The 15,509-nt window shown below is 42.9% G+C and overlaps 2 protein-coding genes across 9 annotated transcripts in view; one reads left to right on the forward strand and one right to left on the reverse strand.

Annotated features, from left to right (window-relative positions):
- Nucleotides 1-15,509, reverse strand: part of LOC139751039 (uncharacterized) — a 442,294-nt gene that overhangs the window by 376,985 nt on the left and 49,800 nt on the right. The window lies entirely within an intron of this gene.
- Nucleotides 6,446-15,509, forward strand: part of LOC139751040 (uncharacterized) — a 56,276-nt gene continuing 47,212 nt past the window's right edge. For both annotated transcript variants that reach the window (XM_071666172.1, XM_071666173.1), the window contains exons 1-5: nt 6,446-7,007; nt 10,647-10,794; nt 12,539-12,641; nt 14,678-14,799; nt 15,307-15,428. In XM_071666172.1, the coding sequence (XP_071522273.1) occupies nt 7,001-7,007; nt 10,647-10,794; nt 12,539-12,641; nt 14,678-14,799; nt 15,307-15,428 (502 nt within the window). In that variant the 5' untranslated portion in view covers nt 6,446-7,000. The remainder of the gene's footprint in view (nt 7,008-10,646; nt 10,795-12,538; nt 12,642-14,677; nt 14,800-15,306; nt 15,429-15,509) is intronic.

Genomic DNA, 15,509 nt, shown 5'->3' on the forward strand with positions numbered 1-15,509 from the left:
TATATCCTCTTGGTCAATCTCTCCTCACTCATTCTCTCTATGTGCCCAAACCATTTCAAAACACCCTCTTCTGCTCTCTCAACCATGCTCTTTTTATTTCCACACATCTCTCTTACCCTTACGTTACTTACTCGATCAAACCACCTCACACCACACATTGTCCTCAAACATCTCATTTCCAGCACATCCATCCTCCTGCGCACAACTCTATCCATAGCCCACGCCTCGCAACCATACAACATTGTTGGAACCACTATTCCTTCAAACATACCCATTTTTGCTTTCCGAGATAATGTTCTCGACTTCCACACATTCTTCAATGCTCACAGGATTTTCGCCCCCTCCCCCACCCTATGACCCATTTCCGCTTCCATGGTTCCATCCGCTGCCAGATCCACTCCCACATATCTAAAACACTTTACTTCCTCCAGTTTTTCTCCATTCAAACTTACCTCCCAATTGACTTGACCCTCAACCCTACTGTACCTAATTACCTTGCTCTTATTCACATTTACTCTTAACTTTCTTCTTTCACACACTTTACCAAACTCAGTCACCAGCTTCTGCAGTTTCTCACATGAATCAGCCACCAGCGCTGTATCATCAGCGAACAACAACTGACTCACTTCCCAAGCTCTCTCATCCCCAACAGACTTCATACTTGCCCCTCTTTCCAAAACTCTTGCATTCACCTCCCTAACAACCCCATCCATAAAAATATTAAACAACCATGGAGACATCACACACCCCTGCCTCAAACCGAAATTCACTGAGAACCAATCACTTTCCTCTCTTCCTACACGTACACATGCCTTACATCCTCGATAAAAACTTTTCACTGCTTCTAACAACTTGCCTCCCACACCATATATTCTTAATACCTTCCACAGAGCATCTCTATCAACTATCATATGCCTTCTCCAGATCCATAAATGCTACATACAAATCCATTTGCTTTTCTAAGTATTTCTCACATACATTCTTCAAAGCAAACACCTGATCCACACATCCTCTACCACTTCTGAAACCACACTGCTCTTCCCTAATCTGATGCTCTGTACATGCCTTCACCCTCTCACTCAATACCCTCCCATATAATTTACCAGGAATACTCAACACACTTATACCTCTGTAATTTGAGCACTCACTCTCATCCCCTTTGCCTTTGTACAATGGCACTATGCACGCATTCCGCCAATCCTCAGGCACCTCACCATGAGTCATACATACATTAAATAACCTTACCAACCAGTCAATGATACAGTCACCCCCTTTTTTAATAAATTCCACTGCAATACCATCCAAACCTGCTGCCTTGCCAGCTTTCATCTTCCGCAAAGGTTTTACTACCTCTTCTCTGTTTACCAAATCATTTTCCCTAACCCTCTCACTTTGCACACCACCTCGACCAAAACACCCTATATTTGCCACTCTATCATCAAACACATTCAACAAACCTTCAAAATACTCACTCCATCTCCTTCTCACATCACCACTACTTGTTATCACCTCCCCATTTGCGCCCTTCACTGAAGTTCCCATTTGCTCACTTGTCTTACGCACTTTATTTACCTCCTTCCAGAACATCTTTTTATTCTCCCTAAAATTTAATGATATTCTCTCACCCCAACTCTCATTTGCCCTCTTTTTCACCTCTTGCACCTTTCTCTTGACCTCCTGTCTCTTTCTTTTATACATCTCCCACTCAATTGCATTTTTTCCCTCCAAAAATCGTCCAAATGCCTCTCTCTTCTCTTTCACTAATAATCTTACTTCTTCATCCCACCACTCACTACCCTTTCTAATCAACTCACCTCCCACTCTTCTCATGCCACAAGCATCTTTTGCGCAATCCATCACTGATTCCTTAAATACATCCCATTCCTCCCCCACTTCCCTTACTTCCATTGTTCTCACCTTTTTCCATTCTGTACTCAGTCTCTCCTGGTACTTCCTCACACAAGTCTCCTTCCCAAGCTCACTTACTCTCACCACCCTCTTCACCCCAACATTCACTCTTCTTTTCTGAAAACCCATACAAATCTTCACCTTAGCCTCCACAAGATAATGATCAGACATCCCTCCAGGTGCACCTCTCAGCACATTAACATCCAAAAGTCTCTCTTTCGCGCGCCTGTCAATTAACACGTAATCCAATAATGCTCTCTGGCCATCTCTCCTACTTACATACGTATACTTATGTATATCTCGCTTTTTAAACCAGGTATTCCCAATCACCAGTCCTTTTTCAGCACATAAATCTACAAGCTCTTCACCATTTCCATTTACAACACTGAACACCCCATGTATACCAATTATTCCCTCAACTGCCACATTACTCACCTTTGCATTCAAATCACCCATCACTATAACCCGGTCTCGTGCATCAAAACCACTAACACACTCATTCACCTGCTCCCAAAACACTTACCTCTCATGATCTTTCTTCTCATGCCCAGGTGCATATGCACCAATAATCACCCATCTCTCTCCATCAACTTTCAGTTTTACCCATATTAATCGAGAATTTACTTTCTTACATTCTATCACATACTCCCACAACTCCTGCTTCAGGAGTACTGCTACTCCTTCCCTTGCTCTTGTCCTCTCACTAACCCCTGACTTTACTCACAAGACATTCCCAAACCACTCTTCCCCCTTACCCTTGAGCTTCGTTTCACTCAGAGCCAAAACATCCAGGTTCCTTTCCTCAAACATACTACCTATCTCTCCTTTTTTTCACATCTTGGTTACATCCACATACATTTAGACACCCCATATATATATATATATATATATATATATATATATATATATATATATATATATATATATATATATATATTATATATATATATAAATATATATATATATATATATATATATATATATATATATATATATATATATATATATATATATATATATATATATGATACAGCGCTGGTGGCTGATTCATGTGAGAAACTGCAGAAGCTGGTGACTGAGTTTGGTAAAGTGTGTGAAAGAAGAAAGTTAAGAGTAAATGTGAATAAGAGCAAGGTAATTAGGTACAGTAGGGTTGAGGGTCAAGTCAATTGGGAGGTAAGTTTGAATGGAGAAAAACTGGAGGAAGTAAAGTGTTTTAGATATCTGGGAGTGGATTTGGCAGCGGATGGAGCCATGGAAGCGGAAGTGGATCATAGGGTGGGGGAGGGGGCGAAAATCCTGTGAGCCTTGAAGAATGTGTGGAAGTCGAGAACATTATCTCGGAAAGCAAAAATGGGTATGTTTGAAGGAATAGTGGTTCCAACAATGTTGTATGGTTGCGAGGCGTGGGCTATGGATAGAGTTGTGCGCAGGAGGATGGATGTGCTGGAAATGAGATGTTTGAGGACAATGTGTGGTGTGAAGTGGTTTGATCGAGTAAGTAACGTAAGGGTAAGAGAGATGTGTGGAAATAAAAAGAGCGTGGTTGAGAGAGCAGAAGAGGGTGTTTTGAAATGGTTTGGGCACATGGAGAGAATGAGTGAGGAAAGATTGACCAAGAGGATATATGTGTCGGAGGTGGAGGGAACGAGGAGAAGTGGGAGACCAAATTGGAGGTGGAAAGATGGAGTGAAAAAGATTTTGTGTGATCGGGGCCTGAACATGCAGGAGGGTGAAAGGAGGGCAAGGAATAGAGTGAATTGGATCGATGTGGTATACCGGGGTTGACGTGCTGTCAGTGGATTGAATCAGGGCATGTGAAGCGTTTGGGGTAAACCATGGAAAGCTGTGTAGGTATGTATATTTGCGTGTGTGGACGTATGTATATACATGTGTATGGGGGTGGGTTGGGCCATTTCTTTCGTCTGTTTCCTTGCGCTACCTCGCAAACGCGGGAGACAGCGGCAAAAAAAAGAAAGATAAAAAAATATATCTATCTATATATATATATATATATATATATACATATATATATATATATATATATATATATATTTTTTTTTTTTTCAAACTATTCGCCATTTCCCGCGTTAGCGAGGTAGCGTTAACAGAGGACTGGGCCTTTGAGGGAATATACTAAGCTGGCCCCCTTCTCTGTTCCCTCTTTTGGAAAATAAAAAAAAAAAAGAATATGAGAGGGGAGGATTGCCCGCCCCCCGTTCCCTCCCCTTTTAGTCGCCTTCTACGGCACGCAGGGAACACGTGGGAAGTATTCTTTCTCCCCTATCCCCAGGGATAATATATATATATATATATATATATATATATATATATATATATATATATATATATATATATATATATATATATATATATCGAGTATCCCCTACGGCAGGATAACCACATGGGTTGGCTGTAGGCTGACTGACGCGCTCAAGATTCGTACCCAAATGAGATCGTGTGCGATTCATTGTCATCGACGATAACCACTAGCTTGTGTTATCATCGACGATAACCACTAGCTTGTGTTATCAATATTGTCATCGACGATAACCACTAGCTTGTGTTATCATTATTTGTCATGGACGATAAGAACTAGCTTGTGTTATCATTATTGTCATCGACGATAACCACTTGCTTGTGTTATCATTATTTGTCATGGACGATAACCACTAGCTTGTGTTATCATTATTTGTCATGGACGATAAGAACTAGCTTGTGTTATCATTATTTGTCATGGACGATAACCACTAGCTTGTGTTATCATTATTTGTCATGGACGATAACCACTAGCTTGTGTTATCATTATTTGTCATGGACGATAAGAACTAGCTTGTTTTATCATTATTTGTCATGGACGATAACCACTAGCTTGTGTTATCATTATTTGTCATGGACGATAACCACTAGCTTGTGTTATCATTATTTGTCATGGACGATAAGAACTAGCTTGTGTTATCATTATTTGTCATGGACGATAACCACTATCTTGTGTTATCATTATTTGTCATGGACGATAAGAACTAGCTTGTGTTATCATTATTTGTATTACGGGGAGAAAGTTTTACACTCGTGTAGCCCTTTCTCTTACCTTGTTTTGTACCATGTTTAATATATAAACATACACACACAAAATAACTTCGTTCTTTTTTAACTTGTTTCTATGATGACTTAACATTTCAGTAATATTTGTAATACCTCAGCTGTGTATTTCCAGCCGAATGGCGGCTCAGATTCAATAAACCGTCCTTTCTTTACTTATGTATTCACTTATACAGTCTAAGCCAGATACGCCCTCATCGATAGGCCCCGAGAGGAGGATAAACATCTAGGTTGGGTGTGGGGCTACTGTCACACCCATGAAGTCGAACGCATGTGGATAAGTACCGCCGTGCTTACTCAAGGTCAATAACACTAACCACTATAAAGGCTTGTGATGAGAGTAATTACTAATTGTGTGTAAAGCTGAAATAGCATGTTAACTACTGTAAGCTGTAAGAAAAGGGGGGGAAAAAACGCCAAGTGGGGTAGGGGTGAGGGGGAAGGAATGAGCTCCTTACATGACCTAGGCTTGACAAGGGGTATGGACCATCCACTGAAGCATAACACCAACAGTCAACGGTCATGTAAAGTTGCCGACATGGTAAAAGAAACAAATATAAAATGGTATGGGTGCCGCAATATGTTCCAGGTATGTATTTACAAACATTACGGACATGTATAACGGTCAGGAGGTCACTATGGACAAACTACTAAAATGAAAGTGAATTCCAGATGACAAAAGAGGAAGCACAGACACACAGACGTCGTAGAAGTTCATCACTATGACGTCATCACAAATCGCTTACGAAAGACAGGTCCTCATGAATATAAGGTCAGGATATCGAGCAAGTTATCTAACGTCATAAAGCTCAGTAATACTTTACACTTTCCAACATATGATTATTTCAATAATATGTCCTTACCCTGCAAAAATACAAAATGCAGTCGAATCGATTTCTAGATCAAGGACGTGTTTGAAATGTTCTGCCTCACAGTTGAGATAATCAGGACTTACAGGCAAGAAGATACCGAGGAAGAATGAAAATCAACGGACCCGGAAGAAATGCTACAACAGTTACATGCCTCCTCCTTGCTGCATACATAATACCTCCTTCAATAACTGAAGGCATTATCGACAACTCGTATATTTTGCTTCAATACATGATGTACTTACTGTAAAACTTTAATTAACATATTTTCCTCAGGGGACAGCAAGAGAGTGCACTGAAAAAAGATTGAATTGAGAAATTTTAAAAGAATTCATTGTTAAACTGAAATGTCATACATAAGCGCACGACACCTATCACAATCCTCTTGTGTAATGTATCTTCAAAAATTCTTACACTTCTTTATCTTGTCTTCGAGGTTTCATTACCAACAGATTTAGCAAGATGATATGCTTATGTACTGTTATTTGATACATAAATGAAAAACTTTAGACAGAAGCTCAACTTATCAGTCGTTGCCATAGTGACAGACGGGTAAACAACAGACATGCAGAGCTCCACAGTGCATTACTCCATGAAGCCGGGAGAGGGACTTCCTTTCATATATCTAGTAATACTAAAACAAGAATAATTTGAATATTTTGGTCTATACTTTAACTTCCTAAAGACTAGGCTAACCTACGGCAGTGCTTTTTGGACTATTATCGTCAACCTCAAGTAAGATCTGTACCAAGAAAAACGACATTCGGCGATGTTCAAAGATTTTTTTCTTCGTCTGGCAGGCGGGTGTGTGTGATTCTTGTGTTTCCTATGTGTAACCCGCAAGTATTTCAAGTGTCTTACATATAAAAATCAGATAATAATCCTGCCGTACTCAACCACTACTAGCTGCTAACCTTCAAACAATTTAACTTACAAGTTATATGTGAAGTGCGAGTGCCTCATCGAGGCCACCTGAGACAAGAAAAGAGTTAAGATGCTTTTACATAAGTCGTTATAATAGACCTTTAAATGGCAAATTAGTGGATATACTTCAGTGCAAATGTAGAAGTGTATATTTGAAAAATATTGCCAGCATTGTCATCCGCTTCGCCCGCTCGGCAATGGAAGGTGAGTAGGAGGCCATAATAACAGTTCAGATAACCTTGCCCAAGGCAACTGGGGACGAAGGTTGAGGCCACTGCCTTATCTCCTATCTGTGACGCCAGCACACAAGGTCCCAGCCTCCCCACCACCCTGATTGCTGACGTCACTCATTTATACAACCTTGCTGATACTAATGAGTATGTTCATGCTACTGACTGGCTGGGGTTAATGAAGCTGACGTAGATGTCAGTTATACTGAGTGACTGGGAATAATGATGCTGACACAGGTAAAGTGTTACAACGAAACGAAAAATAATTGTCACGTGTAACTTATGTAGCCTAACGTCAGACTAATCATTATCGAGTTAAAGCATTGCTTCTGAATATTTATTGTAAGTTCAAACTCAAATTTCTCTACAGGAACACTTAATTTTGATCAGAAGACTTAAGAAGATATTGTAACGGCTTTGATTCAGTGTTATCTCGATTATGATTGCGAATCAATAAGAGACTGAAGAATAGGATTCAGGTTATGTAAAATAACACCAAAAGATACGTGATCGACGCTCCTCCCAGAAGTCATTGATTTTGATCACCTCACTATGGTTCGTATTCTTCTTCTACAAATACAGAATACAACAGTTGTAATAAACCACATTACATGGAAATACCCCAGAATATATGTTAAAAGGGTTAAATTATGTTCAGCACAAGTATGGAATAAGAAGCAGTGATTTACAATGAGAGCCTGGTTAGTTTGCTTATTTATACTGGTAAAGGGTAAGAGAGAGGTGTGGAAATAAAAAGTGTGTGGTTGAGAGAGCAGAAGAGAGTGTGTTGAAATGTTTTGAACCTATAGAGAGAATGAGTGAGGAAATATTGACAAAGAGGATATATGTGTCACAGGTGGAGGGAACAAGGAGAAACGGGAGACAATTGGAGGTGGAAGGATGTAGTGAAAAAGATTTTGAGCGATCGGGGCCTGAACATACAGGAGGGTGAGAGTCGTGCAAGGAATAGTATAAATTGGAACGATTTGGTATACCGGGGTTGACGTTCTGTCAATGGACTGAAGCAGGGCATGTCAAGCGTCTGGAGTAAACGATGGAAAGGTTTGTGGGGCCTGGATGTGGATAGGGAGCTGTGGTTTCGATGCATAACACATGACAGCAAGAGACAGTGTGAACGAATGTGGACCTTTTTTTTTGTTGTTTTTCTGGCAGAACTAGGCCCAACTCTTTTCATAATATACATTAATGACCTAGAACTCGGTCTCATAACTAAGATCTCCAAATTTGCTGAAGATACTAAACTAGGAGGTAGAGCTGGAAGCAAGCGGGACTGCGAAATGATTCAAAGACAACTTACTAGCAGAGTGGTCAGAGAGATGGCAAATGAAGTTTAATGTAGACAAGTGTAAAGTTATGCACTTTGGAGACAAGAATATACGTTACGATTACAAACTATTCGGAAATTCTCTAACTAAAGTACATGAAGAAAAGGATCTTAGAGTTGTCATTAGCAACAAATTGATATACACTAAACAGTGTCAAGCAGCAAATAAAAAGGGTAACTAAATGTTAGGTTTCATAGCCAAGAACACAAGACACCAGAAACAATTCTCACATTTTATAATTCTCTAGTAAGACCACACCTTGAATATGCAGTCCAGTTTTGATCCATAACTACATAAAAAAAAAAGACGAGGAAAAATTAGGGCAAGTACAAAGACGCACGACAAATTTGATCCGTCTTTGGAAATATGGTACACGAAGAGAGGCTAAAACGATTGGATCTCTTCTCCCTTAAAAACCGTAGACGTCGCGGTGACTTCATCCAAGTGTTCAAAATTCTGAACAAGTTCGGTAAAGTAAATCACGAGCATTTTTCGAAGTACAAGAAAATGCGGTTACTAAGACAAATGGAATAAAACTCAAAGCTAAAAGATTGTAGCACGGACGTGGGAAAATCTTTTCCATAGGTGTGTTGAGCACTGGAATAAGTAACCCTCAGGAGCAGTAAATACGAACACTATAGATACCTTCAAAAGTGGTTTAGACAAATATTTTATAAGTTCAGAGAGAAAAACACCAGAAATGGAAATATAAATTACCGCGGTAACGTGGGCATTAGAAGACTAATGTGCAGCAGCGGGGAGTCGGTGATTGCTAAAAAAAAAAAATTACTGAGCGGAATTAGATTTTTCTTGTCAAGTTAAATATTTTCTTTTTTCCAGACAACCCAATCGTGGGCCAATCAAGCCTGCTGTTGTCTGTCTTTCTCATGGAAACTCAAGTAAACGCTGTCATTCCTTGCACGATCGTCCTTCTTCACATCATATACTGTCCTTAGGCATTTCATATCCATGATTTGCCCCCATACAGCACTACGTACCATGAGACTTGTGTGCCTCCTCACACACATACCTCATGCATGCACCGAGGGCCTTTAAGTCCTGTATTATAGCTGGTGACTTACGAGTGTTACTGTGATTGACTTACCGGTAACATGTATGGTAACTTAAGACACAGTTATCGGTATCATAGCTGGTGACTTTAGAGTGTTATTGTGACTTACCGGTATTATAGCTGGTGACTTACGAGCATTACTGTTATCACCTTACCGGTACCACAATTGATGACTTAACTGTGTTACTGCCATTATTCACTGGCACTAAAGCTGGTGACTTAGGATCATCATCGGTAGAGTGACTGTTGTTGTTGTTAACTCTTGTGTTTATTGTTCCTGACCAACACCCGTTCTCTTCTTGCTGCTGAGTTCAGCTGCTGATTTATGTTGATGGTTTGCTGCAGACTTATTTTGTTGTCACATTCTCAGTGATCAAAGCCCATGGCAAGGTCAGACAACATAGCGGCCACCTGATAAGACCAGATAGTGACCCGACAAGTACTACATTAGAAAAACAATGATAAGGCCCACACACAACCTCAAAACAATGAGAAAGAAAAAAAAAAATGAACCGCGCGAGTTTATTATTATTTATTCATACAAGTTTGCTGTTTTCCGGGTCGGCGTCGCAGCTAACACCAGGAACAGACGAAGAAATTATCACATTGGTTCACACTCAGTCTCTAGCTGTCATGTGTAATGCACCGAAATCACAGCTCCCTTTCCACATCCAGGCCCCACAAAACTTTCCATGGTTTACCCCAGATACTTCACATGATCTGGTTTAGTCCACTGACTGCATGTCGTCCCCTGTATATCACATCTCTTTAATTCGCTCAAATAATAATGATAATGATTATCATTATTATTATCATTGATTATTATCATTATTATTAAATTATGGTAAATATGAACACAGTCTCTTGATATGATATATATTTTTCATATTGGTCATCAACTCTAAATTTCCCATATCTTATCTTTTCCCAGTGTCAGGTAAAATATGTCTGATGTGAACATAAATAGTTCCAGTATTGTAGTCTTTATTACGTGTATGTAAGATCTACTGTATTTACAAAACTAATACATTCATTCATTACAAAATACCTTTTACACTGTGAATCACATTTCTCACTGACCTTCTGCCCAAGTCCCATACCAGGTCACATCGTACATTATCACACCACTTCCTCATGTCACGCTTGTTCTCTTTCCCCCACACCCACAGCCACACACCCTTCTTACCCTCGACAGGACCTGAGGTGCGTGAGGTTGGGTCGGGCCCCCACTGGGTGCGGTTGGAGTGGGGTGACCAAGACCTACACGACGCCAGCACCAGCAGTGACCCTACCGCTGGACCTGCCTCCGGCCACGCCTCCCCTGCCCACCCAGCCACACCCAGGTGAGACCCACTCACCCTGTTGCACCCAAGTGAGACCCTGCCACACCCAGGTGAGACCCTGCCACACCCAAAAGAAACCCTGCCACACCTAAGTGAGACCCAGCCACACCCAGGTGAGACCCAGCCACACCCAGGTGAGACCCTGCCACACCCAAGTGAAACCCTGCCACACCCAAGTGAGACCCTGCCACACCCAAGTGAGACCCTGCCACACCCAAGTGAGACCCTGCCACACCCAAGTGAGACCCAGCCACACCCAAGTGAGACCCAGCCACACCCAATTGAGACCCAGCCACACCCAAGTGAGACCCAGCCACACCCAGGTGAGACCCTGCCACACCCAGGTGAGACCCTGCCACACCCAGGTGAGACCCTGCCACACCCAGGTGAGACCCTGCCACACCCAGGTGAGACCCTGCCACACCCAGGTAAGACCTAGCCACACCCAAGTGAGACCCAGCCACACCCAGGTGAGACCCTGCCACACCCAGGTAAGACCTAGCCACACCCAAGTGAGACCCTGCCACACCCAGGTGAGACCCAGCCACACCCAAGTGAGACCCAGCCACACCCAAGTGAGACCCAGCCACACCTAGGTGAGGCCCAGCCACACCCAGGTGAGACCCAGCCACACCAACGTAAGACCCAGCCACAGCTAAGTGAAACCCTGCCACACCCAGGTGAGACCCTGCCACACTCGGTTGAGGCTAACTATCCCCCTCGTTAACCTCCATCATCACATTAGTCACGAGGCTAACTATCCTCCATCACCTTGTCAGTCATGAGGCTAACTATCCCTCTCGTTAACCTCCATCACCTCGTCAGTCATGAGGCTAACTATCCCCCTCGTTAACCTTTATCACGTTAATCAAGAGTCTATCTCCTTCATTAACCTCCATCGCCACGTTAATCATGAAGGCAACTATTCCTCTCGTTAAGCTCCATCACCACGTTAATCATGAGGCTAACTATCCCCCTTGTTAACCACCATCACCACGTTAATCATGAAGGTAACTATCCCCCTTGTTAACCACCATCACCACGTTAATCATGAGGCTAACTATCCCCCTTGTTAACCACCATCACCACGTTAATCATGAGGCTAACTATCCCCCTTGTTAACCACCATCACCACGTTAATCATGAGGCTAACTATCCCCCTTGTTAACCACCATCACCACGTTAATCATGAGGCTAACTATCCCCCTTGTTAACCACCATCACCACGTTAATCATGAGGCTAACTATCCCCCTTGTTAACCACCATCACCACGTTAATCATGAAGGTAACTATCCCCCTTGTTAACCACCATCACCACGTTAATCATGAGGCTAACTATCCCCCTTGTTAACCACCATCACCACGTTAACCATGAAGGTAACTATCCCTCTCGTTAAGCTCCATCACCACGTTAATCATGAGGCTAACTATCCACCTTGTTAACCACCATCGCCACGTTAATCATGAGGCTAACTATCCACCTTGTTAACCACCATCACCACGTTAATCATGAGGCTAACTATCCACCTTGTTAACCACCATCACCACGTTAATCATGAGGCTAACTATCCACCTTGTTAACCACCATCACCACGTTAATCATGAGGCTAACTATCCACCTTGTTAACCACCATCACCACGTTAATCATGAGGCTAACTATCCCCCTTGTTAACCACCATCACCACGTTAATCATGAGGCTAACTATCCACCTTGGTCTATCCTGCTGTGGTGGTGATGGCAGGGGCGGGGACGGAGGTGGTCGTGTGGGCGACTCCTACGAACACTACCTGGCGCTGGCCTACGCTAAGGACTGTGAGCCTGACCCCTTCCTGCAGGATGAGGACGTGAGCTGATCCTTCCCCCTGGTTTGGCTCTGTGTCTGTTGAGACTGGAGCTACACTTTTGGAGTGTGTGGCGGGTGTAGTGTAGTCCTGTGTACGTGTGTGTGTGTGGGGGGGGGGGGGGTGGATTTGTAAGGCTCGGTTGTATGTGAGGTTATTTGATAGGGTCGTGATATGTGTGTGCTGGAGGTGCACGAGTGGAGGGTTCGGACTGGTAAGAGTTGGATGGAGTTTAAGTACAAATGTATATGTGGGTGTAGGGTGTGTTGGTCGGTGTCATTAGTGACAGAGAATCAATTTGCCCTCCAGTCTTGGGAAGTGTGAAGGATGGTTTGTGTATCAAGCGATGTGTATGTAATTACCAATTTGTTGATATTCTATTTGTCCAGTACGGTGGGGGGAGTTGTAGACTTGTGGGGCACCATTTCATGAAGCTTCTCTGTCATACAACTTTTTTAACCTTAGTAGACGTCAGAAGACTGATTCAAAACTTAAAGGTTGTGATCAGGTCAACTCTCGCTCTTCTCTCTTCCCGGGTGGGTAAAATATTCATAGGGCCAATAGCTTTTCCTTTTAAGTCTGCTCTCTTAACTATGATACCATCTTGGTTGCCATTTGTTGCCCCATCTCTCGAACATCCGCTGTGATAGTTACTATTTCTTCATTCGGTTCATTCCATTCAGCGACCACAATATGTACTTCTTTTTATACAAGTTTCTTCCTCGATTTCCTGTTATGTCCTCTGGTTGCTCTATCCTTACATACCTCAAGAGAAAATATCGTCCGTTTAACATCATTAGTTTGCTTTAAGATGGTCGTGATAGAATCATCTCTCACTTTTCTCTCTTCCATGGTGAGCAAATCCAAGGCCTTTACCTTTTCCATGCAATTCAGCTCTCATTATTCTCGTACCATATTTGCTGACCTCCTCTAGATCTTCTCTATCATATCTTTGTGCTTTTCTAAGTGCGGTAACCTAACATGAGATGCATGTTGTAGTGCTGACCTTATACAATACGTGAAAAGCTACCTGAATATTCCCAATCCATGAACTTACATGATGGTTCAATGTTTGCCAGCAGACAGGCGCCCTTCTCAGCAATCCTCCTAAGGCTGGTCTCCGGCTAAAGGTTAGGGACGATGTGGACTCCCAGGTACCTATCACACTGTATCATAGATTCATGAAACTTATTTCCAGCTGGATATCATTCATATTGGGGCCTTCTCCCACACTGACCCATCCTCAACACTTAACATTCACTCCGCATGAATTTCATCAACCATACATGTATCAGACCAACTATGGAATCTGTCTAGTTCCCATATACAGTGTGTGTGTGTGTGTGTGTGTGTGTGTGTGTGTGTGTGTGTGTGTATGTGTGTGTAGCAATACATTTGCGAAGCTTCATTGTTAATGTTCTTTACATTATGTCTATTTGTATTTCCATGTTTACCTTTGCAACATGTTCATAAGAACAAACACACATGTGCACCTTTAAACTGTGTATTCCAATGTGCATGTGTGTACAACACAAGTAAGGCAGGGAAAACTGGGAACTAGTCTCCACGATTCAGTCAGTCATATAAAATCAAGGCTACTGAGCAACACTCCCTTTATCTCTCTCAGCATGACTCTGAGATGTCATGTGGTGACAAACCTTCTATATAAGTCAGTTATAAAACCGAAAACTACTAGTTGTGGGTACTGCAGGGGCTGGAGGAAGGGTAGACTACCAGGTGTGGGTACTGCAGGGGCTGGAGGAAGGGTAGACTACCAGGTGTGGGTACTGCAGGGGCTGGAGGAAGGGTAGACTACCAGGTGTGGGTACTGCAGGGGCTGGAGGAAGGGTAGACTACCAGGTGTGGGTACTGCAGGGGCTGGAGGAAGGGTAGACTACCAGGTGTGGGTACTGCAGGGGCTGGAGGAAGGGTAGACTACCAGGTGTGGGTACTGCAGGGGCTGGAGGAAGGGTAGACTACCAGGTGTGGGTACTGCAGGGGCTGGAGGAAGGGTAGACTATCAGGTGTGGGTACTGCAGGGGCTGGAGGAAGGGCCGCTGGAAGAGGAGATAGACCGGACTGAGGTGTTCCCCGAGCGACCCACACACGTCTTCACCCTTCAGCTCCTCCACCCCAGGACTGGATGGACCAACATCTACAGGTGAGTCAGTTCTCCTGTCTTCTCTAATCATTATGCTTTTCTTTTCGTTTGATGTGGTCTCCTCTCTCCGCCCTCCCTCTTCTTGTTAACTTGTTGGTACACTTTCATTACGCTTTGGCTTGTTGTTTTATGTGGTCCTTTGTGTGGCTGCCTTTCCCTCTTATTTCTACCTATTGCTATCATTTCATGTCCTTTCCTGATATTGCCTTTTCGTGTCCATCTGTCGTTAGGACGATTTGGTTGTCTGTTTGTATCCGCTGTTTCTACATGTTTATTTTCTCTTGCTGCCCATTCTGAGGGTCCGCTGGCTGCTCCTTTCTCTGGCTGTCTGGCCTTTCCTCCACCGTGTGATGTCCCTCAATCGTAACCTTGAGTCTGATAATGTTAAAGCGACGTAATCTTCACCTAAGGTCAGACCATTTGAACATGACTTGCCATCGCTGGACATAACATGACATGATACGCCAGTCTAGAAATTTACCATACTGGTGTTGCTTTACTCCATAGGGGAAGCGGCTGGAGCTACGTGGTGGAGGGTCTTGCGCCAGCACAGGTGGCGAAGGTTCGCGTCCGAGAGACACAGGGCGACCTCCACTCCCCCTGGGTCATCCTCACCGTCAAGACCAAGAGTGAGTCGGCTTCCTTGACTGAGACTTACTTAAAGCAGTGCAATATTATTAAAGGTTTATTCATCATGCCTTTCCCAGCAA

The sequence above is a fragment of the Panulirus ornatus genome, chromosome 10 (genome assembly GCF_036320965.1).
Source record: "Panulirus ornatus isolate Po-2019 chromosome 10, ASM3632096v1, whole genome shotgun sequence".
NCBI classification, from domain to species: Eukaryota; Metazoa; Arthropoda; class Malacostraca; order Decapoda; family Palinuridae; genus Panulirus; species Panulirus ornatus.